We start from the raw sequence: 20663 nt of genomic DNA, 5'->3' as shown, positions 1-20663 counted from the left end.
CCCCCCCACTGCCTTCCAGCCCCCCCCCCACTCCCTCCCAGCCCCCCCCCCCACTCCCTCCCAACCCCCCCCACTCCCTCCCAGCCCCCCCTACTCCCAGCCCCCCCCCACTCCCTCCCAGCCCTACCTACTCCCAGCCCCCCCCCCACTCCCTCCCAGCCCCCCCCCCACTCCCTCCCAGGCCCCCCCACTCCCTCCCAGCCCCCCCCCCATTCCCTCCCAGGCCCCCGCCCACCACCGTGACTTTTGGGACAGCAGTTCCGGGCACGTGACGCAGCCTCGTTGTCGGTGGCGGCTTGTGAATGGCGGGCGGCCATGTTGGTAAAGGGGTTCTCAAGAAGAGGACAGCCGTAGTCAAGTTGTACAATGTTGTGGCTTCTGCTCTTCAACACACACCGGGTGTGTTGAAGTGCAAAAATGTTACTCAGCCGTGTCGGAGGGTGGTGGCGGGTTTAACGACGCATTTATATTCAACTTAAACCCCCCCCCCCGCCTTTATTATTGCGAAGGTGACATCAAGCAGGAAAGTTACCTCTCCCCCCCCCTCGGGCCCCAAGCTAACGCACGGAGGAGTTTCCCCACTCAACATGGCCGCGGCGGAGCCTACAGCAGCTGTGGTGGCGGTGGCGTTTCGATTTCGCGAGTTCACGCGTAACAGCAGCGGCTCCCTTCCTCACCCCCCATATACCCCCGACGATAGCCCCCGACGATAGCCCTCGACGATAGCCCCCGACGATAGCCCTCGACGATAGCTCCGTCCCACCCCACACACACGCGGCGGCGGCGGCGGAGGAGACTGGGGATGGGGGAATAAATAAACACGCAGGCGGTAGAGGTCGGGGTCGATTATCACGATTTTTATTTTGCTCCAAGCGGGGCTCCGCGTTCCCCGTGAACTTGCCGTAACGCGACCTACCGTACGTAGACTCGATTCGTTCATCGTTCGGTGTGGTGGTGGGGTGTGTGGTGGTGGGGTGGTGTGGGGTGGTGGTGGGGTAGACGCTCACGAGTTATTGTGAGCGTCAACATCGACTGAGCCGGCGGCGGCTGAGTGGACAGCGCAGCCTCCTGCCCCAGTCCACGATCTTCCCTGGGACCCATGTCACTCCGCCGTGTCTGTCTCCCAAGTGTCCCCTTGTCTCACCGGTGACTGTCGGTCACCCCGCGTCTCCCAAGTGTGGCCGTGTCGTTGTCTCTTGAGTGGAAAGCTGCGGCGTCTCATCCACGTGGAGCCATGGAGGTGGTGGAGGTGGCCGAGCACCAGAGGCGCTTCGAGGCGGCCGTGCGCGCTGTGAAGAGTCTCCCAAACGACGGTGCGAGGCGCACACCAATTCGTGAAACTCACAAAGCTGCTGTGTGCTGGCAGTACAGCAAGTGGATTCGTGAACCCGACTGTGCAGACCTTTGCGTCTTATTCCCACGCGTGTTGGGATGTCTCCCGAGTTCTCTAGTTTCTTCCCCCACAAAGCAAAGCATTGATGCAGTTGTCAAAAATGTCAATGGAGAACCCTCCTGAAAGACTTTTTCTGGGTTAACGTGTCATTGTCACTGTGTGGGGTCATGATGATGGGGATCTACATACCTAGCTCCGGTTGGTACATTGCTGTGGTTCAAGGCCCTTATTATGTTCGTGTCTACGCCACTGGAAATGTATGTTATGTTAGGACTTTTACAAAACCTCAGTTTCTCACCAATGTCTCGCTTTTGTGTATAAGTGTTCGTTACTTGCATCGGATGTTAAATGCTGAGACTTGTAAACTTGCAAAGATGGTACTTATAAACCATTGCCAGTTGTATGTAACTCATTGAAGCCGCACATGCCCTTGAAACGGGTCCTTCAGTATTCATCTTCATAGATGTTTGCCTCTTGCATGTGGCAGCATTTCAATTGCTGTGTACTGCATGCAGAATGCATACTATCGCTGGATTATAGCTAAATCCATCGTGATCAGGCCAAAGTGGCTTAGCAGCAGATGTAACCACTCCTGAACTTGCTGGCCGTGTTTGCCTTTCATAGATTTTATGGCAGTTTACTATTATAATCTGAAATTATGCATCTTTATCTTAATACTATTTATGAGATGTCAGATTTTTGTCCAGAAAATATGACATCTAATCTGCATTATTTAGCCAGCCTCAATACAGAATTTTCAGCAAAATGTATGTCGGTCTGTATTTAAAAAAACATGGATTTTGAACATAAACGTGAACTTCTCCTCTGCAGGCTCCTACAAACCATCGCATGAGCTCATGCTGAAGTTTTATGGTTTTTACAAGCAAGCCACCCAAGGACCATGCAAGATAGGTCGCCCCGGTTTTTGGGACCCCGTTGGACGCTACAAGTGGTAGTTTGTCTTTGATCATTATCAGTAACAAATCTGCTCATCGAATTCAGCTGTATAATAAAGTGGTAATCAAGTACAGTAGTAGTATTGTCATGTTAGCTTAAACCTTTATTGTGTTGTATTTGCAAACTCCAATAAAATTTAGGGAGTAAACAATGGTAGGCAATGGGCTGTTGTCACAAAATCGTAACCTGCCAAGTATTTCACTGCATCGTGTGGTCGTTGTGGATTTGAAAATGTCTTTTGCTTTGACAGGGATGCCTGGAACTCCCTTGGTGAAATGTCTAAAGTGGAGGCCATGATAGCATATGTGGATGAGATGAAAAAGGTGGGAGGGCAGGTAAAGTCTAGCACTGCTCAAAACAACCTCATAGCCTTTATACATTACTGGACTGCCGATTGTAATTCTGATGAATAATTCAACTTTGTTTTACTTATTTCATAATTACTAACCAAATACCAAGATATAGAAAAGTAACCTAACTTTTTTGGCACAAAAATCTATTTTTTTTCATCTAACATGAACATAAATTGCATGTTCATCACAAGGCTTGGTTATGATCAGTGCATTGACTTACTGAAAACATGCATGACATTTTGCTTCAACCACCTGGACACACTTCTGTCACTCTCCAACTATAAAATGTGTTTTTTTTGTAGATCCTGGAAAGCATGCCAGTTACGGACAAAGTTGAAGAGCTTCTGCATTTGCTTGGCCCATTTTATGAGGTTGTATGTGACATGCCAAGGCCACCAGGTTTCCCCACATCTCAGGCTGCAGGTATTAAACGCACGTCTTGCATTTTACATTTGACTGCCTGCATTAGACTATTGCTTAACTATTTCAAGGCCACATACGGAGGCATGTATGATATCAGAAACGTTTAAACTAAATACGCTTCCAGTCATCTTTTATAATCGTAATAAAATCAGAATTACACATTCATAACCAGCATATATTCTAATAAATTAGGTACTTATTTAACGCAAAGCTTTGCCCAATACTTTATGTTTTAGAAAAACTGGACAGAATGGCAAAGTCGCTTGAAGGTAAGCATTGATTCATTGTGGTTTCTGAAATTATATTTTCCATTGTGAATAAAACCTTGTGAAATACATAATACAGCAGCAACAAATCTATATATTGTATGTGTCATTCTTGAGCATGAGTGTCACATTTTGTTTCAGAATTAAGTGGGGTATTGACATCCACTCCCAACCACAATGGACAGGCACATTTCCAAGACAGCCAAGATGAAGATGACAGTATTGATGATGGTATTGTGTGAATATGTTTGAAGTGTGTCCTGTACAGTATAGAACTATGAAGGATAATATGAAAGCGGGGAATCACACATTGCTTTACAAATGCTTTTCTTAAAAATGAGCCTGGAGGAAAAAATAAAGCTATAACTGTTAACATTGTTGTCCTTTTAGATGATGGAAAAAATCCGTTACTTCAAGTAAAGTGGCCTGAGAGTGACCAGCATGAAGAAAGAGAGTCTCATGCACTTCATGCAGAATCTGGTGATGCAATTAACTTGAATAACCAAATGATAAATTTAGAACAGTATGAAAATAGTGAAAGAAATAACGGCTTGGACAGTGGACGAGAAAGTGACCTGGGAAGTAGTCCACCAGAAAGTATGACTGGCTCAGAGTCAGAACTGGAGCACATTACACAAATGGAGCATGGAGAGGAAGGCCCAGAACAATCTGGGGAAGACGAGGAGAGGCGCACCCCACAGGAGTCAGATTTTGACCAGAAATATACCTCTAGTGGCAGGACTTCAGGTAAGCAATAGAAAACACTTGAAACTAACTCAATTACATATACAAATAGCAGTTTTTTCATTTTACAGCTGATTTATTGCAGTCTAAATTTAATGCCCGTGTTTTTTGTGTGTAGTTTTGGCAGGCGGTGAGGCCCGTGTGCAGCACCTCACCAGCGACTCTGATAGCGAGGTATTCTGCGACTCGGTTGAACAGATTATGCTGGAGGAGGCATGGGAAAGTGCTGGAGGGACAAGGGGTCTGCTCAAACATTCCGATGCACTCGACCAGCACAACTGCTTGTCGGCCGATCTGGCCATAACCCGGCCTGTTGGCCATGGTGGGGAAGGACTGGGTCCTGGGCAGGGAAAGCCAGGCAATGATAAAACAGGACCCAATGAAGGAGAGAGACGTGGGATAAAACCTGAGAGAGGTTTGTGCTCTGCACTTTAGAACAGCACGAGAAACTATTACATGTTGAAATTGTTCATGTGAACAAACTAGATACTTATGCGATTAACAGGTGGAAGGAGAGCCACTCCAAGAGAAGGTGCCCGAGGACACCACTCAGGAGGGACCGGGGCTGGTGGTGGCGATGGAGAGGATGTGGGAGAAAGCCGAAGGCACCGGACTGATGTCAGCGAGCAAATTGCCGCTACATTGGTGCGGTTACAGCAGGACATGCAGAGTGTCCTGCAGAGGCTGAGCACGTTGGAGGCTTTGGCAGCTACACAGGTGCGTCCCTCAGTTCCGTGCATTAGAACAATGTAATGCTATTGTAGTTGTGTAACATTTTCTAATTGCAAATTAATTGTCCACAGGCCCGATCGGTTGCCTTCTCTCCACAGCATTATGAAATGCATGTTCCTGCAAGATCGGTAGGTGAACAATTTTTTTAAAATTATCAATAATTTCATTACAAATTGTGCACCGAATAGTAATTATATAGTACATATGTGAGAGTACAGTGCATTTGCCCACCATACATCTTTAAGATTGAAAGTTCCTTCTCTCATGGAATGCTGCCTGAATATTTTTTCTTCGACTTTATTAAACACTACTTTTCTTGGCAGAACCATTCTGGGTGGCCATTTGAGATGTCTGCTCCAGCTCTGATATTCTTCATGGTTTGGCCATTTGTAGCACAGTGGCTGGTGCACGTTCTCCGGCGACGCAGGTAACATGGAATCACAAGTCATCCATAACTAATATTATCTGCGTTTGATATCCGATTTGAACAGTTTATATATGTATGTATAACTTATTTCGTGCGTAGCCAACCACACAAAGTGTAGAAGCCATATGAATGATCTATGATGTCCGATTTGAACAGTTTGTATATGCATGTATAACTTATTTCGTACGTAGCCAACCACGCAAAGTGTATAAGCCATATTATGAGTGATCTATTATACCAAGTATGTGCCTTGAAACCTAATTTTAAATGTGTGCTTTATGGAGAAATGTGCACGTGAAAATATTGATTATAAGTAGCACCTAACTGCAGATGTTGTGAACACAACATACATTATTTTTTTATTGAGGGGCTCTAATCTTTTGCAGAAAAATCAAGAAAGCTGGTGCATTCTTATCATTACACTGAATACGAATAACATGAAGAGAAAAATACTTTGGGCTGTGCCAGTGTTTAACAATAATTTATTGATAAACTTTATTAATTGTGTTTGAAAGATTAATTACAGTATAGATTCATCGGCTATGTGGATTACCTGCTGAACACCTAATCTATACTCTAGTCTGTACCTGTTTTTTTCTGTGAACTAAGTGTTTAAAATGTTGAAAGTGAAATACGACTGAGGGTGTCTATATGAGTTATATGTAAAAAATCATTAGAATTTAGCAACTTGGACCTTGAAATATTTAGTAATTAGAAACCACAAATGTGGTATTCCACATTACTTGATTCATCAGAATGTATTCCGAGTCAAGGGGACAGCAAAATTTTATACATCTAAGCCAAACAGAATTTATATATAGACAAAGGTTCACTTGGCCTCTTAAGGGATTGATACAATATTTGGTACAGAACAAAAACAGCAATTTTTATCAATGCTTTAGGCCATGTTAAGAGTAAGTCAATGTGCAAAGGGATTTTTTAAATTAATTTAATATTACAAATTGTAAATTTTTGTCATGCAATTTTAGGAATATAGAATGTGCTGTACTTCACTGGTGGGAGAACCCGATGTGTTGCACATGTAGGACATTGAATTAACTCGGCAATTAGGAGCCAGCAACAATTGGCACAGCCCTAAAATATTTGTGTGTTGTTGAAATTTTTATATTTGCAACCCATTAGAGATATTTCAATATGGAGATACATATATAATCAAGGGAATGAAATACAATTGTGATTTGCGGCACTTAATTTTTTTACTTAACATTTATTGTCGCAGTTAATGACAACAGTTTCAGTGGTAAATGTATTTATAATGAATAACGCTGTTACTTTGAAAATGTTAACACGTTTTAAAATAAGCCTATTGCGATAAACACTTAAGTGTAACAAGGAGCTGGAATTGCCTAACATTTTAAAAAATCTGTATAGTTTGAATTCATGAATTAAACAAAAACAAATGTACCATTTTGTGAAGTCATTCATTTGTGCTCACCCAAACATGACAAATACAAATAAACAACACCTTTGTACACTTACGATGCATTGCTTTAAAGATAACACATGCACAACCCTCAGAAGTAGTTATTTAATATTTTCACCTATCCCATGCCCAATAAGTTAAAGCATTACAGTATTTTCATTGCATTTCTGGAAGTTCAAGTTAGTATTGATGTACTGTGTTGGATATAAACTACTTCGGGAACCTGTTAGTGCGACTCATGCTGGTACGAGGCCTCTGTCAGTCTTGAGGCAATGTATATTGCTTGTAGCATTTGAAAACCTAACTGAAAATGCGTTATACTTAAAAAGTATAAAAGCCAGAAGCAAACTTGTTTATGACAAAACTTAAGGATTTTAAAAGAATATACCTTTATTTACATTTCATGGTAATTAACAACGTTGAAAGTTACTGTTAATGATGAAAAATTACTCTAACCACGAGTTAAATTTGGAATTAATTAACAGAAAAAACTTAGTAAATTTTGTGGTTTGACTGTGAAACTAAAGTGTAGTATGAGAACACCATTACAATAACATGGGGCAAGAAATATTGTCACTCCAAATATTGTTTATGACAAGTCTGCTCAAGCTATGCAGTATCATGAGGTTTAGGCAGTGAACACGTCAAAGGCTAAACTCTGAGACCTGCAAGTGCTGAGCATCATTGCGAGCCTGGAAGTACGTAGTGTCGGTCTCATCGTCCGGCTGTGGCACAAACGGCATGGGTTGCTCCTGCAGGTTTTCCCAGTCCATGCCATTAAACAACACGTGCTGCTTCAAATCTGTGGAAGACAACCTCATAAGCGCTGAAAGCAAAGCATGTACAGCTTATAAACCAACACTGCCAACGTAGTGACACTTGAGCTGCTGCTATTTACCCTTGAAGGTGGCACGCTTGCTGTCGTCCATTGTAAGAAGCCGAGATATCGCATCCTGGGTGTGGCAGGACAGTGTCTCCTCCCCTAATGGCCAGGGAATATCTGTAATGACAGTGAAGGTCATAGTCTTGTAAAATAAAACATCACTGGGCTTTTCCACCACCATCCACAAAAATATATGGAGATGATTTTATAGAATCTTAAGTATAGTTGTGCAGTACACTAATTATTGGTGTTTAATTAATCTTAATTACCAGAGTTTTGGGAAATGATGCAATAAGTTGAGTAATGCATAGCAAGGTTATGGCAGCTCCACTGACTCACCTCTCTTGAGAATGTTCTGAAAGACCAGGTTTGGAGTCTCGTCATTAAAGGGTGGGATTCCCGTCAGAAACTCAAACAGGCACACACCGAGGGACCACCAGTCGACGTTTGGGCCTACGCAAATGTGTACAACTACTGTATCAATGCACACGCTTTGCTTTTATAATATTCAATGACTTTAAGGTACAAAGTGGCAGAGCATGTGACTAAAATATTTCAATGGCATTTAACACCAACTTATGTGCTACAGAGTAATGTGCAGTGTGTGTGTGTGCACGGTACCATGAGGCTTTCCCAGCAGTAACTCTGGTGCCAGGTAGTCGGGGGTACCCAAGATGTGCAAGGCCGCAGCTGGGGTCTGCCCTCTGCGCACACTCTTTGGTGTTCTATACGGAGTCTGCACTTTTCGGCACGGAGTCTACACAACCAGCGCATCCGGACACTGAACATACTACACACATCTCCACTGGTGCACACAGTTGAAATGCATCATATTTACATGTGTATCCTCCCAAGAACAAAATTCTGCAAAACTTACCGTAAAGGAGGTAGGCTTTTGAGTGGGGGTAAAGTAGTGATGCATGCTACTGGAATGAAGTGGAGACTCCATCAACACGTCCATGGATGCACTAATGATCTTCCTGCCAGCAGGACTTGCTCCAAGACTCTGCATGCTGTCCCCTAAACATTCCTGGCTTTTGAACACCACAACATTCTTTTTTCTCTGTATAAGATGCTTTGTCCCAAAACAGTCATGCTTAGGACAATGCTGTTGTTGGAATTGACTTGAAGGCTCCTTGAAGCATGCAGCATCTGGTATTGGAAGGATATCAATATTGTTGCAGCACTGTGTGGGTTCTAAGTCATTTTGCTGTGGACTAATATGTTCTTTTGTGGAATCGGTGGAGTTGTCTTTAAGCTTGCAGTCCTCAAATGAGAGGTCCTTTAAGCTCTTATCCAGGTCTGATAGGCTCCTCTCCATGTGAGAGCAGTCATTACCAGAGGAATTAAAAGAACTACTGAAGCTTCTCTTCAGATCCTTTTCAACAGGGTCCACACAAATACTGTCGTGTGTCTTTTTTTCAAGGTGTCCAAGCAGATTTTTTGCAACAGATGGAGTACTGCTTTTGCAAACTATAGCCTCTATCTGCCAATAATTTTTGGTTTTTAAAAGGTCCTTGGATCCACTTATTGGTGCCGAAACATTTACGTCATTTTCAGCTTCTGTGCTAGGTAAAGTATGGTAGGTATCAACGTTACAGTCGGAGCCTTTATCTGGCTTTTGATTTCCTTGGATGCAAATTGTATTCACAAATGTAGTCAAGCCTGTATGGCAGTTCTTTTTGACATTGGAAATCTTTGCTGCCCTCTCATACTGTTGAACTCCGTAACGTCCAATGTGTTTTTTTAATATTACCGGGCTTTGCTCTAATTCTTCAAATCTCCTCTTTACTCTCCCTTGTGATGGGTGTCCAAAATTGCCATCATATTCGCATCCCAACATTTCTTGTTTCATTTGTCTTTTTACCATAAAAGTACCATCCTGTTGATTACATAAATCCACCATATTTTGGACCACTACATTCTCTTTATTCTCGTTCAAAACTGATGGGATGCCGTCTTCTTGTACACAACTAATTTCACTTGCATTGTTCATAAAACGGCTAGCCACTTCAGGACTACATCTTTTCCAGATACCCTCATCTGAGAAATCATTGAATTCTGGACTAGAGACAGCAGGCTTCTCTGTGACCAGTGGTTCATCCAGGATACTTGTCCATGTGGAATGAACCCCTACATGAGACTTGTCAGAATTTACATTATTTGTAGCAAAACCTGAACTCTTTGAAGCAATGTGCGGCATCTCCAGCATTGTAGCTAAAGTTGTGATCTTTGAAGAGTTCAAAGAAATAACTTTCCCTTTATCTTGGCTGCTTGTACCACCAATTATTGGAACCTGGTGAGCAACAATTATATACACATCAATTAGACTTAGGAAAACAATCATTAAGTACAATAATTAACTGCATATAAAAACTGAATACATCCTACCTTATCGACGATTTGTGTATCTGCATTTTGTGTCACTCTGTCAGTCTGCAGCACCGAGCCGGTGTGGGGAGACCCACGGGAGCCACAGCTGCTTGGGGAGCTGTGTGACTTGAGCAGGCGCGGTGTCAAAGACACCACGGGGGCCGGAGAGCTGTGCATAGCACCTCCACCTGCTGAGAAAATACATTTCAGGACCTATTACTCTGACATTGCTGAATGCAGAAATAAGACTTCAACAAAGCATGATATATAATTCCATTGTACATTCAGATATGGAAGATAAATATTTGAATCCCTTGATAAGTGTAATTAGGAAGCTTATCTCAAAAATACAACTTACCAAGTGCTGAGAGCCTTTTGTTTAACTTTCTTTTCAATGCATGGGAGGATTTGACGAAGATATCATCTTTTGGATCCAAGAACCTGACGTTTTCATTTATTGGCCCTCCTGCATGTGACGTCAAGCTCATGTCTATGTCAGTTTCTCTCTGTGTTGTCGTAGTTGAATCAAGCTCTCCAACGCTCCGCGACACCATGAGGCTAGATCCCGCAACGGAACTGAGTGTACAATGTATTTTGTGCATCCCTGGCTCCAAAGTAGAGGAGATGCTACCACACATTGTGTTTTCACGTTGCATACTCTCATAGCACACATTTTCTGGCGAAGACATCGGATTGAAGCCGGACTTCTCAGCAGATTTCTGAAATAAACAGAGCACAAAATAAGTTTATGTGCAGTCTGTAATCTGTCTCCTGTTTGGTCGATTAATATATTTCAGACATTTAGATGTTTCTCATTATTTACAGGAAAAAAAATCAGTTTCAAACCTCTTTATGATATGCAGATGTGTGTGTAACTTACAAAGGCAAAGGATGTGACAAGGGAGAGTATCTGGCCAGGAGTTCGAGAGATACTCATTTTAGAGTTATTAATAGAAGGTGTGTACATGATGTCAGCCATGTTGATCTCTGAAAAATATAAAAGCCAATAAAGATTGATGCAATTAAGTAATGACAACAATATAAAACACAAGAGCACCAATTTGTACAATACTTAGTAATGCACATATTAGTCAAAATATGATTTGGAGCTTTCGTGACTGCAGGAATTACTTTTTGGTTCTTTCGGTAAAGTCACGTAGAAAGAAAATAAATTAAATAATAGAATACGACGTTTCAATTGCAACATAAGCAATCATCATCAGGTACGAATGAATAAGAACAGGACCCTGCGGGGTGGGCTGGTAGGAATAATACTTAGTACCGGTACAGGGATTTCGACCGGGTATAGAGGAGTTAAAGAAAAAATTACTGTATTCTAGTGTAACGTTAATTAAAAGTGTTTGTTTTGACAAGAAACGCTGTGAGATTTAAAGACTCGTAGTCTGTCATATCCAAACGAGGCCTCCTGCAGTAGGCCTCGCGAAGCCTTCTGCACTAGGCCTCGCGAAGCCTTCTCTGCAGTAGACCTCGCGAAGCCTTTTCTGCAGTAGGCCTCGCGAAGCCTTCCCTGCAGTAGGCCTCGCGAAGCCTTCTCTGCAGTAGGCCTCGCGATGCCTTCTCTGCAGTAGGCCTCGCAAAGCCTTCTCTGCAGTAGACCTAGCGAAGCCTTCTGCACTAGGCCTCATGAAGCCTTCTCTGCAGTAGGCCTCGCGAAGCCTTCTGCACTAGGCCTCGCGAAGCCTTCTCTGCACTAGGCCTCGCGAAGCCTTCTCTGCAGTAGGCCTCGCGAAGCCTTCTCTGCAGTAGGCCTCGCGAAGCCTTCCCTGCAGTAGGCCTCGCGAAGCCTTCTCTTCAGTAGGCCTCGCGATGCCTTTTCTGCAGTAAGCCTCGCAAAGCCTTCTCTGCAGTAGACCTAGCGAAGCCTTCTGCACTAGGTCTCGCGAAGCCTTCTCTGCAGTAGACCTCGCGAAGCCTTTTCTGCAGTAGGCCTCGCGAAGCCTTCCCTGCAGTAGGCCTCGCGAAGCCTTCTCTGCAGTAGGCCTCGCGATGCCTTTTCTGCAGTAAGCCTCGCAAAGCCTTCTCTGCAGTAGACCTAGCGAAGCCTTCTGCACTAGGCCTCGTGAAGCCTTCTCTGCAGTAGACCTCGCGAAGCCTTTTCTGCAGTAGGCCTCGCGAAGCCTTCCCTGCAGTAGGCCTCGCGAAGCCTTCTCTGCAGTAGGCCTCGCGATGACTTTTCTGCAGTAGGCCTTGCAAATAAGGCGATTAAATGTATCTCGTGTCTGTGTTAATATAAATGTATCTTGTCTCTGTGTTAAAAAAACGTGTTGCGTTTCAGTAAAGTAAATTTGAAGCGAAGTTTAAAGTTTCGCCGTGAGGCGCCGGAAGCGACGGCCATCTTGTTTAGTTCACAGATCGCAGGGGGAGTGGGCGGCCATCTTGTCGGACAGACGGACGGACACATTAATCTATTGGTGGTCTGGTCCACTTCGTTCCTACCAGTAAAAAACAAACCTAGTAAACTTAGAAATATGAGCAATACAACACAGAGAGTCGGCTAACATAACAGTCAACACCCTACCTGGTTGATTAACGTTCTTCCAAATAGTGCCGTGTCTGTGTTTTGTCTCTCTCTAAAATTTAGCAATATTTGGAAGAACGTTAATCAACCAGGTAGGGTGTTGACTGTTATGTTAGCCGACTCTCTGTGTTGTATTGCATCATATTTTTAAGTTTACTAGGTTTGTGCTCACTTATTCGTACCTGATGATGATTGCTTGTGTTGCAATCGAAACGTTGTATTCTATTATTTAATTTATTTTCTTTCTACGTGACTTTACCAAAAGAACCAAAAAGTAGCACATATTAGTTGTGAAGTACTGTACTTTCCGAAACGCTTTGCCGTGTTTCTGAATACTGTAGTCAAAAGAGTGACAATCCATTGCTCATACCTCGGTTTAAGGAGACCCTAGACAGACCGAAATCTGTGAGTTTTATGTGTCCTGTATCAGAGATGAGCATATTATCTGGCTTCAAGTCCCTGTGAAACACAAAGGCATAGGTAAATTAAGACTCTCATTGATCGCATTTGCATATATTTTTTATATACTTTATTTTAAGGAAGTGAATACTATCCCCACAGAAACAGGGAAAATAATCCGTAGTCCCTGGCACTCCTCTCCCCCGCAGCATGTTTTTGTATCCAATCACAGACCTTCACACATACCTTTGAATTTCATCCAGTGACCTTCCTGCCCTTTTTACTTGGGAGATTTTTTTTTATATATCCAATTACTGCTTACCACTTCAGTAGTGCCCAAAACTGCTTTCCTTCACCCCACATCTTCAGGGTCAGAAGTACATAAGATTGTTATCCTTACCCTGCATCTGCAGGGACAGCAGTCATTAATGTCTAAGACTAGTTTTCAGAATAATCTTAAATGATTGTTTAACTTCAGGGGAGACAATGAGGCAACATGTACTACAGAGACATTTACAAGCATTGCATAATTACGTAAGATGTTTTTAAAATCAAAGTACACTTAAAATAAACCAATAATATACCAGATTATTTTATACATATTTAGTGGGTTCAACTGAGTAGCAGACGTACTTCTTGGAGGCAACACATATTTATTAATACCAACACATACCACAAGGGGGTTACTGCCCCTTTACCAGATAACCTATGGTGGTGGACCACCAGGCTAACTACGCTAGTTACTGGGAGTAGCTACAATGGACAGGACCCTAGCTGGGGTCCTCATCCACGTGTTGGCGACTTCTTCTTGGACGTAGAACGTAAATCGTAGATATTCAGATGACGGCAGCAACGCTGAACCCCGGTCCCTGTGCGGACCCCGGTTTATATGCTGCTGGGTCGTGGCTGGCCTCCCCCTTGGCCACCACCACCTTAGAGAAACCTCTTATCGTTTATCGACCCTTCCCGTAGGATCTCACCCTGACACGTGACCACCCCCAAGTCCGCCACCTGGGGCCCTTGTGTAGATCTTACGGGTCACCTGCCAGGGTCAATCAGAGTGCCATGGCCCAGGGTATCCTTATCCCATGGCTGACACTCCCACACTCCCTCCTGTAGGAATGAGCACTACACGCCACGTGTGGTGCCACTGTGCTATCCCAGCGCTCATAGTCCCCCCTAGGGCTGGTACTACACCCACCTACGGGGTGTCCGCAATGACAATGCATCGCACGCCGTGCCTCGCTAGAGCCGGCATTACATAGCGACATACACGATGTCGCTATATACGTGATATCCGCGATGTGAGTACGTCGCACGCCGTGCCCCTCTAGGGCCGGCACCATACAGTGACATCCGCAATGTCACTACTCATACAAGTACGTTCCATGAGTACAGAAAACAGTGTTGAAATGTTCCTGCCGTAAAGAGGAACGTTAGGTTTAGGGCTTGGAGAAGTGCAGCGCTTTTGCACCAGCAGTGTGTGCCGCCCACCGATGTACGATGCCGTGGCGATGTAGGTAGTCAAGAGCCAGTGCCACCTCGGCGATGTACTTCCCAGCCATGTCCTCATCAAAGTAGCCGTAAATGTGCAGCAGTGACTTCACATCGCCGCCAATGAGGTACTCCATCACCTTAACGCATAACCAATTTCACCCTTGTCATTATTCCTCCAAAGACAACGCAAACATGCATTGTTTCATCTGATAAGGTATAAAAGTGTCATAATTCATTCTGAAATAACCTCTCTCATACTGATAAAGACTGCAATCGATTTAACAAATGCATGATTCACAATGTGGTTACAATAACGTATACCAAAAAAGCAACTACAATAAATAACAAATGTTCATTCACCAGATAGATATTGTTGGCAGACTGTAGAGAGTAGAACAAGTGTACGATGAAGGGGCTCTTGCTGAGAGCCAGGGCATCCCTCTCGGCCTGCACCTGGAGCACCATGTTCTTGTTGACCATGTCCACCTTCTTCATCACCTGTAGAATGCACTGGAATTGGTTACACGAGCAGTGCCAACGAGCTCTGAAGTATAAGAGGTTTTTTTTGGGTTAGATCGCGTAAATAAATGTGTCGTTAAAACCCACCACCACCCAACACAACTAGTAAGGGTTGTCACGTAAACAGAACATGCCAATTCGTCACTAGTACAGCATACCGGTATGTTGGAGAGCCAAGCCACAACATTTACAATCTAAGTACGACGTTTCGACAGTAATTACAACTAGCTTCATCAGGCGACAGCCAGATTTGTGGAGAAGTCCACCTCTTTCGTTCCTTATATAGAGGCGTAGATGTGTTGACCACGCTTCTGCGCTCTTGCACAATGTGGGGGGGGGATTACTGAGGTAACGTACATTATGCAAGTGCATTATGCGAGCCCTCTGAACTTATCCTTCCCGTCTAATGTGTTTATTAAAATAGCCGTACCAACGGTCATCCCTATTGAAGTACGCTGCCCTTTGTAGGCATGCATTTAAATAATGTATTATTTGATGATTCTCTTCCACGCAGCACTAAGGTGGTAGCTATCCGAACGGTTAAAGTTATTTTGATTTCTTTCAATATCGATAGATTCATTAATTAGTCTTGGCCAGTAGCAGCTAGTTTTGCACACAACTTCAACATTATCAAAATAAATTTAGTGTCCTTGTTGGCAAGCGTGTTCTGCTACTGCTGACAGTTGTATTTGGAAGAATTTCATATTTCTCTGATGTTAAGTCTCGTGCTGATCATTCGTCCTGTTAACCCAACATAACATTTACCACACGTGCAGTTAATCCTGTACACACCTTCTGTTGATGGTAGATTATTTAAATGCATGCCTACAAAGGGCAGCGTACTTAAATAGGGATTACCGTTGGTAGGGCTATTTTAATAAACACAATACACAGGAAAGACAAGTTCAAAGGGCGCGCATAATGCACATGCATAATGCACATGCATAATGTACGTTACCTCAGTAATCCTCCCCCCCCCACATTGTGCAAGAGCGCAGAAGCGTGGTCAACACATCGACGCCTTGATATAAGGAACGAAACAGGTGGACTTCTCCACAAATCTGGCTGTCGCCGGATGAAGCTAGTTGTAATTACTGGCGAAACGTCATACTCAGTTTGTAAATGTTGTGGCTTGGCTCTCCAACACACCGGTGTACTGTACTAGTGACGAATTGGCATGTTATATTTACGTGACAACCCTTACTAGTTGGCTGTCGGGTGGTGGGTTTAAACGACACATTTATATATTTACGCAGTCGCCCTCCAACAACGGAGGGCGGAGGAGCGACGCTCACAACAACGAGCGGAGCGCCGGGTGGCTAAAGCACAGCGAGTTGGCATAGTAGGGGGCACAGGTGGTGCATCAGCCAGTCATCTCGGTCATCTTAGTCGACCCGTGGCACCTGGGTCTGCCCCGTGACCTCCTGTCAGCGGGCGTTCGACGCTTAACGTGGCCTCAAGGTGCACCTAGCATGGCACAAGCGTCATGGCGCCATGTCACCACCACTTGTTGTTGTGATTCTCTGTGACTGTGGTTTGTGTGACAGTCTGTATGAATAAGTGTGCCTGCATGTATGCATGTGACAATCTGTATATGTCGACTCGGTCTTAATTGAGTACCTGGTGCGATGAAGAGACAGGCAACCGGGCTTAGTGTTGGCCATCTACCCACCCACCACGTGTGCCGTGCCGGCAATCATAGGGATACCCGCTACTAACACTTACAACCCCAACAACAATCTGTTTAAGGGCTGTGGAGGTGATCTTTGTTATCATTGACAGTCTGTGCACGCCGGTGTGCGTTCGGGAGTCACTCACCTTGATCGCGTAGAGGTGCCCCGTGCTCTCTCTGCGAGCCAGGTAGACCTTGCCGAAGGCTCCACGGCTGATGGGCTTCAGGGTGCGGAAATCCGCGATGCTCGGTGGCCCTGGCACCGACAGCAACACGGAGCCCGACTCGGTCCCCTGCTGGCCCGGCGGCCGCGTGCCGTCGAGGGCCTCCATCACGGTCACTGCCAAGCGTGGGGGTCGGTACCTGGGGGCTTCAAGCGTCAGAAACAGGAACACATTATTTTATTTCTATTATTATCAATATTATTTATTTATATTATTTATTTCTTATATTCAGGCTTATTATTTATTTATATTATTGCTTTCTATTATTACTTCTATTATTTTTTATATTTAGTTATATGATTAGTTTCCATTATTTGTATTTTTATTATTATTTCTATTATCTCCAGTGTCTTTATTATTTATATTACTAGTTTCTATTATTTTTTTATTTCTATTGTTGACATTTTTATTTTATTATTTCTATGATTTTTTTATAATTATTTTTATTATTTATTTTTCCCTACGTGACTTTACCGAAAAATCCTAAGAGTATGAATCCTTGCAGTCACACGAAAGCTTCAAATCTAGAAGAAATAATAAACCCCCTGGGGTTCGCGTGTTTCTTCCGTCTGTGTCACCACGTCCCAGATCCTGTTTCTCATGGCTCCGTCTCTTTGTGGATCTGTTCCCGAGTCTCTTTATTATCCAATTATTCTCCCCCCCCGTATCTCGACTTCTTTCCCCTACCATTCTCTCGTGTTTGACCCCCCCTAAATCGTGTGTTCTACGACTCCTTGTCCGTCGATTGTCTCCAAATGTGTCCCCTTGTGTTTATCTCTTGTCTCTCAGTATTGTCTCATCTCCTGCCTCTGCTGCCTATCTCTATTTTGTCTTCTCTCTGGATCAGTCTCTGTCCCCTTTCACTGTCGCTGTTGCCCCATTTTCTATCCGATACTTTTTGATTTGTTCACATTTATTGTCTCACCGTCTCCTTGCTCCCTCCGTCTTAGTATTCGTCCACCTGTCTTTATCTCACTTGTCCCCCTTCCTCATATCTCAGTGTCTGTCCCTTGTTCTCGTCTCAGTTTACCGCTACATGTCTCAGTCTCTCGTTATCTCTGTCTCTCTGTCCCTGTGTATGTCTCAGTCTGTCTCTGTCTCTGTGTATGTCTCAGTCTGTCGTTGTCTCTGTGTATGTCTCTCGCTGTCTCTGTGTATGTCTCTCGCTGTCTCTGTCCCTGTGTATGTCTCAGTCTGTCGTTGTCCCTGTGTATGTCTCAGTCTGTCTCTGTCTCAGTCTGTCTCTGTCCCTGTGTATGTCTCTGTCTGTCTCTGTCCCTGTGTATGTCTCAGTCTGTCTCTGTCCCTGTGTATGTCTCAGTCTGTCTCTGTCCCTGTGTATGTCTCAGTCTGTCTCTGTGTATGTCTCAGTCTGTCTCTGTCCTTGTGTATGTCTCAGTCTGTCTCTGTCCCTGTGTATGTCTCAGTCTGTCTCTGTGTATGTCTCTGTCTGTCGTTGTCTGTGTGTATGTCTCTCGCTGTCTCTGTCCCTGTGTATGTCTCAGTCTGTCTCTGTCCCTGTGTATGTCTCAGTCTGTCTCTGTGTATGTCTCTGTCTGTCTCTGTGTATGTCTCTGTCTGTCTCTGTGTATGTCTCAGTCTGTCTCTGTCCCTGTGTATGTCTCAGTCTGTCGTTGTCTCTGTGTATGTCTCTCGCTGTCTCTGTCTCTCGTGGTCTGTTCCTGTCTCAATATCTCGTTGTCCCTGTCTCTCGGTCTCTGTCCCTGTGTATGTCTCAGTCTCTCGGTGTCTCTGTCCCTGTGTATGTCTCTCGCTGTCTCAGTCTCTCTGTGTCTCTGTCCCTGTCTCTCGCTGTCTCTGTCCCTGTCTCTCGCTGTCTCAGTCTCTCGTAGTCCCTGTCTCTGTGTCTCAGTCTCCCGCTGTCTCAGTCTCTCGTTGTCTCAGTCTATCGGTGTCTCTGTCTCAGTCTCTCGTAGTCCCTGTGTCTCTGTCCCTGTGTATGTCTCAGTCTCTCGCTGTCTCAGTATCGCGGTGTCTCTGTCGCTGTCCCCACTCTCCCCGCTCTCATTTTGAAATGCGCCAGTGAGGTCCTTCAGTGAGGACCCCTAACCGAAAGGCGTCCTCGCTGCCTGATTTGTTTCACAGTGCGCGTCACCGCGTGATTGTAATGATATTGGAAGAGAAGAGCGCTTGTAAGTTAATAACTGTCCACGATTTAATTTTAGTCGTATTTTAAATGTATTTAAAATAAAATAAAACTCTTACTGCTATATAATGAAACGGGATTGCAGCGCGGAGCATGTATTTGAAATCAGGCGAGCGCTGCGGTCACTCGAACGATGTTAACGTCTAACAGCTGATAAAAGGTTTTTCCCCTTTTTTCTGGCAACAAAACAGGTGTTAAGTTGTTAAAACACCAAACTGAAACCTTTTACAAGGAATGTCTGCATTAACCACAATGCATGTGGTCAGAATGCAAACAAAAAATACTCTGATAATATATGCATTGTCCTTGTTGCCAGAAAAAAGGGGAAAAACCTATTACATTTTGGTACTGGCAAAAGAGGGCCCATGATGTCAAACAGCTGATTTAGCGTGACGTCACGAAAGGCGCCACTTCAACAACAACAAATACACAAATTATTTGGGTCTTTCGGTAAAGTCACCTAGATATTTTGACTTAAAACTTTCGTGACTGCAGGAATGAATATTCTTGGTTTTTCCGGTAAAGTCACAAATAGAAAACAATTTTTTAAAATGAGAATAAGTTTTTCCCCTTTTTTCTGGCAACAAAAACATGTGTTAAGTTAAAACACCAAACTGAAACCTTTTACAAGGAATCATGTCTGCATTAACCACAATACTTGTGGTCAGAATGCAAAAAAAAATACTCTGATAATATATGCATTGTCTTTGAAACTGATTGGTCCACACCAGAGACAGCTTTCTTTTGAGCCTCGTCACAAACGGTGTTAGACCAGAGGACGCCTTTTGGCATCCTCTGGTCTAACACAATGCATATAGGAGGCGCTGGTCACCCCGTGGAGCCCTTATAAAACTCAACAATTAACCTACTCACGCCGGCTTGTGCCCGCCCTCACAGTCAGGCATATTTGCGGAATACACCACGCCGCCGTTGAACCTGGCCATTGACCGAGCAACCAAACGTTCCTACCAGCTCCCTCCGTAGGAATGTGTTTACAGCAAGGGTGGCACCGTCGGGTTTTTTACAATCGGGTTTAATTGTCTTTTTATATTAAACCCGATCATCTGAGATTGGGAGAAATCCGGTTTAATTGGTTCTAATTGCAGAACCGCACTTCACCAACTTCTCAACGATGGGCTTCATCCATTCCAAGCTAAGGAACTCACTGGCGCCCACGCTTATGGAGAAGAAGCTCGTGTTCATCAAGACCAACCTGCCCGCCGCATTCTACGACTACCCCGTGTCCGACGGCCCCCCGAGTACGATAGCAGCACCGACGAGGAAGCGGCCTAAGCCTTGGATCAGAGTTTCGTATTCATTAAACCAGGTTTTAATTCCCCGAAATCGGGTTTAATTGTATTAAAGAAAAAACCCGATGCCTGCCGCTGGAAAAATCGGGTGTTTTCCACCCATGGTTTACAGACCTCTCAAAAGAATTCCGTTCATCTCCCTCCGGCACCGTGGTTACACACACGCCACAAGGGCTATCACGTGTTGCCGCTGTATTTCAAGCGTTCTGTAACATGGAAGAATTGCAGGGAGTCATTCACGTGCCACATTGCTTTCTCATTACTGGATATGTTGATGTGCTTTCCAGATGCCCGATTGGATCTGACCCAGGTTTTTCTTGAATAGGATACTTTTATCTATG

The 20663-nt window shown here is 44.2% G+C and overlaps 2 protein-coding genes across 3 annotated transcripts; one reads left to right on the top strand and one right to left on the bottom strand.

Annotated features, from left to right (window-relative positions):
* The first annotated feature begins 586 nt into the window (after positions 1-586).
* Positions 587-6720, top strand: LOC144932549 (acyl-CoA-binding domain-containing protein 5-like). 2 transcript variants are annotated; one of them, XM_078856745.1, is made up of 12 exons: positions 587-1313; positions 2225-2345; positions 2601-2685; positions 3006-3126; positions 3363-3395; positions 3534-3623; positions 3783-4139; positions 4255-4551; positions 4642-4853; positions 4940-4996; positions 5192-5295; positions 5682-6720. In XM_078856745.1, the coding sequence occupies exons 1-12, from the start codon at positions 1235-1237 to the stop codon at positions 5719-5721; spliced, it is 1596 nt and encodes a 531-aa protein (XP_078712871.1). In that variant the 5' UTR covers positions 587-1234; the 3' UTR covers positions 5722-6720. The 2 variants fall into 2 exon arrangements, with proteins under 2 accessions (XP_078712871.1, XP_078712881.1); XM_078856755.1 differs by having other exon boundaries at positions 589-1313; positions 2601-2673.
* On the bottom strand, positions 6719-18888 carry MASTL (microtubule associated serine/threonine kinase like). The gene is made up of 14 exons (XM_078856518.1): positions 17771-18888; positions 16768-16991; positions 14791-14928; positions 14428-14567; positions 12905-12993; positions 10876-10982; positions 10354-10714; positions 10014-10186; positions 8500-9918; positions 8244-8379; positions 7962-8075; positions 7638-7739; positions 7405-7541; positions 6719-7339 (listed from the first exon to the last, which is right to left on the bottom strand). Exons 2-14 carry the CDS (start codon positions 16951-16953, stop codon positions 7313-7315), a joined length of 3129 nt encoding a protein of 1042 aa, XP_078712644.1. The 5' UTR covers positions 16954-16991; positions 17771-18888; the 3' UTR covers positions 6719-7312.
* Between the last annotated feature and the right edge of the window lie 1775 nt (positions 18889-20663).

This window comes from Lampetra fluviatilis, chromosome 1 (genome assembly GCF_964198595.1).
Source record: "Lampetra fluviatilis chromosome 1, kcLamFluv1.1, whole genome shotgun sequence".
Taxonomy (NCBI): Eukaryota; Metazoa; Chordata; class Hyperoartia; order Petromyzontiformes; family Petromyzontidae; genus Lampetra; species Lampetra fluviatilis.
The sequence above is the reverse complement of the archived record's forward strand: the minus strand, read 5'-3'. Positions and strand labels throughout refer to the sequence as shown.

Bases quoted from the DNA above. Each gene is read 5' to 3' on its own strand.
- MASTL (XM_078856518.1), bottom strand. From the start codon at position 16,953: ATGGAGGCCCTCGACGGCACGCGGCCGCCGGGCCAGCAGGGGACCGAG. The intron at 10,187-10,353 runs GTAAGTTGTATT...GTATTTTCTCAG, and splicing joins CAAAAGGCTCTCAGCACTTG to CAGGTGGAGGTGCTATGCAC. The intron at 7,340-7,404 runs GTCTCAGAGTTT...TAGCTTGAGCAG, and splicing joins ATGATGCTCAGCACTTGCAG to ACTTGTCATAAACAATATTT.
- LOC144932549 (XM_078856745.1), top strand. From the start codon at position 1,235: ATGGAGGTGGTGGAGGTGGCCGAGCACCAGAGGCGCTTCGAGGCGGCC. The intron at 3,127-3,362 runs GTATTAAACGCA...TTTATGTTTTAG, and splicing joins CCCCACATCTCAGGCTGCAG to AAAAACTGGACAGAATGGCA. The intron at 3,624-3,782 runs GTATTGTGTGAA...TTGTCCTTTTAG, and splicing joins AGATGACAGTATTGATGATG to ATGATGGAAAAAATCCGTTA.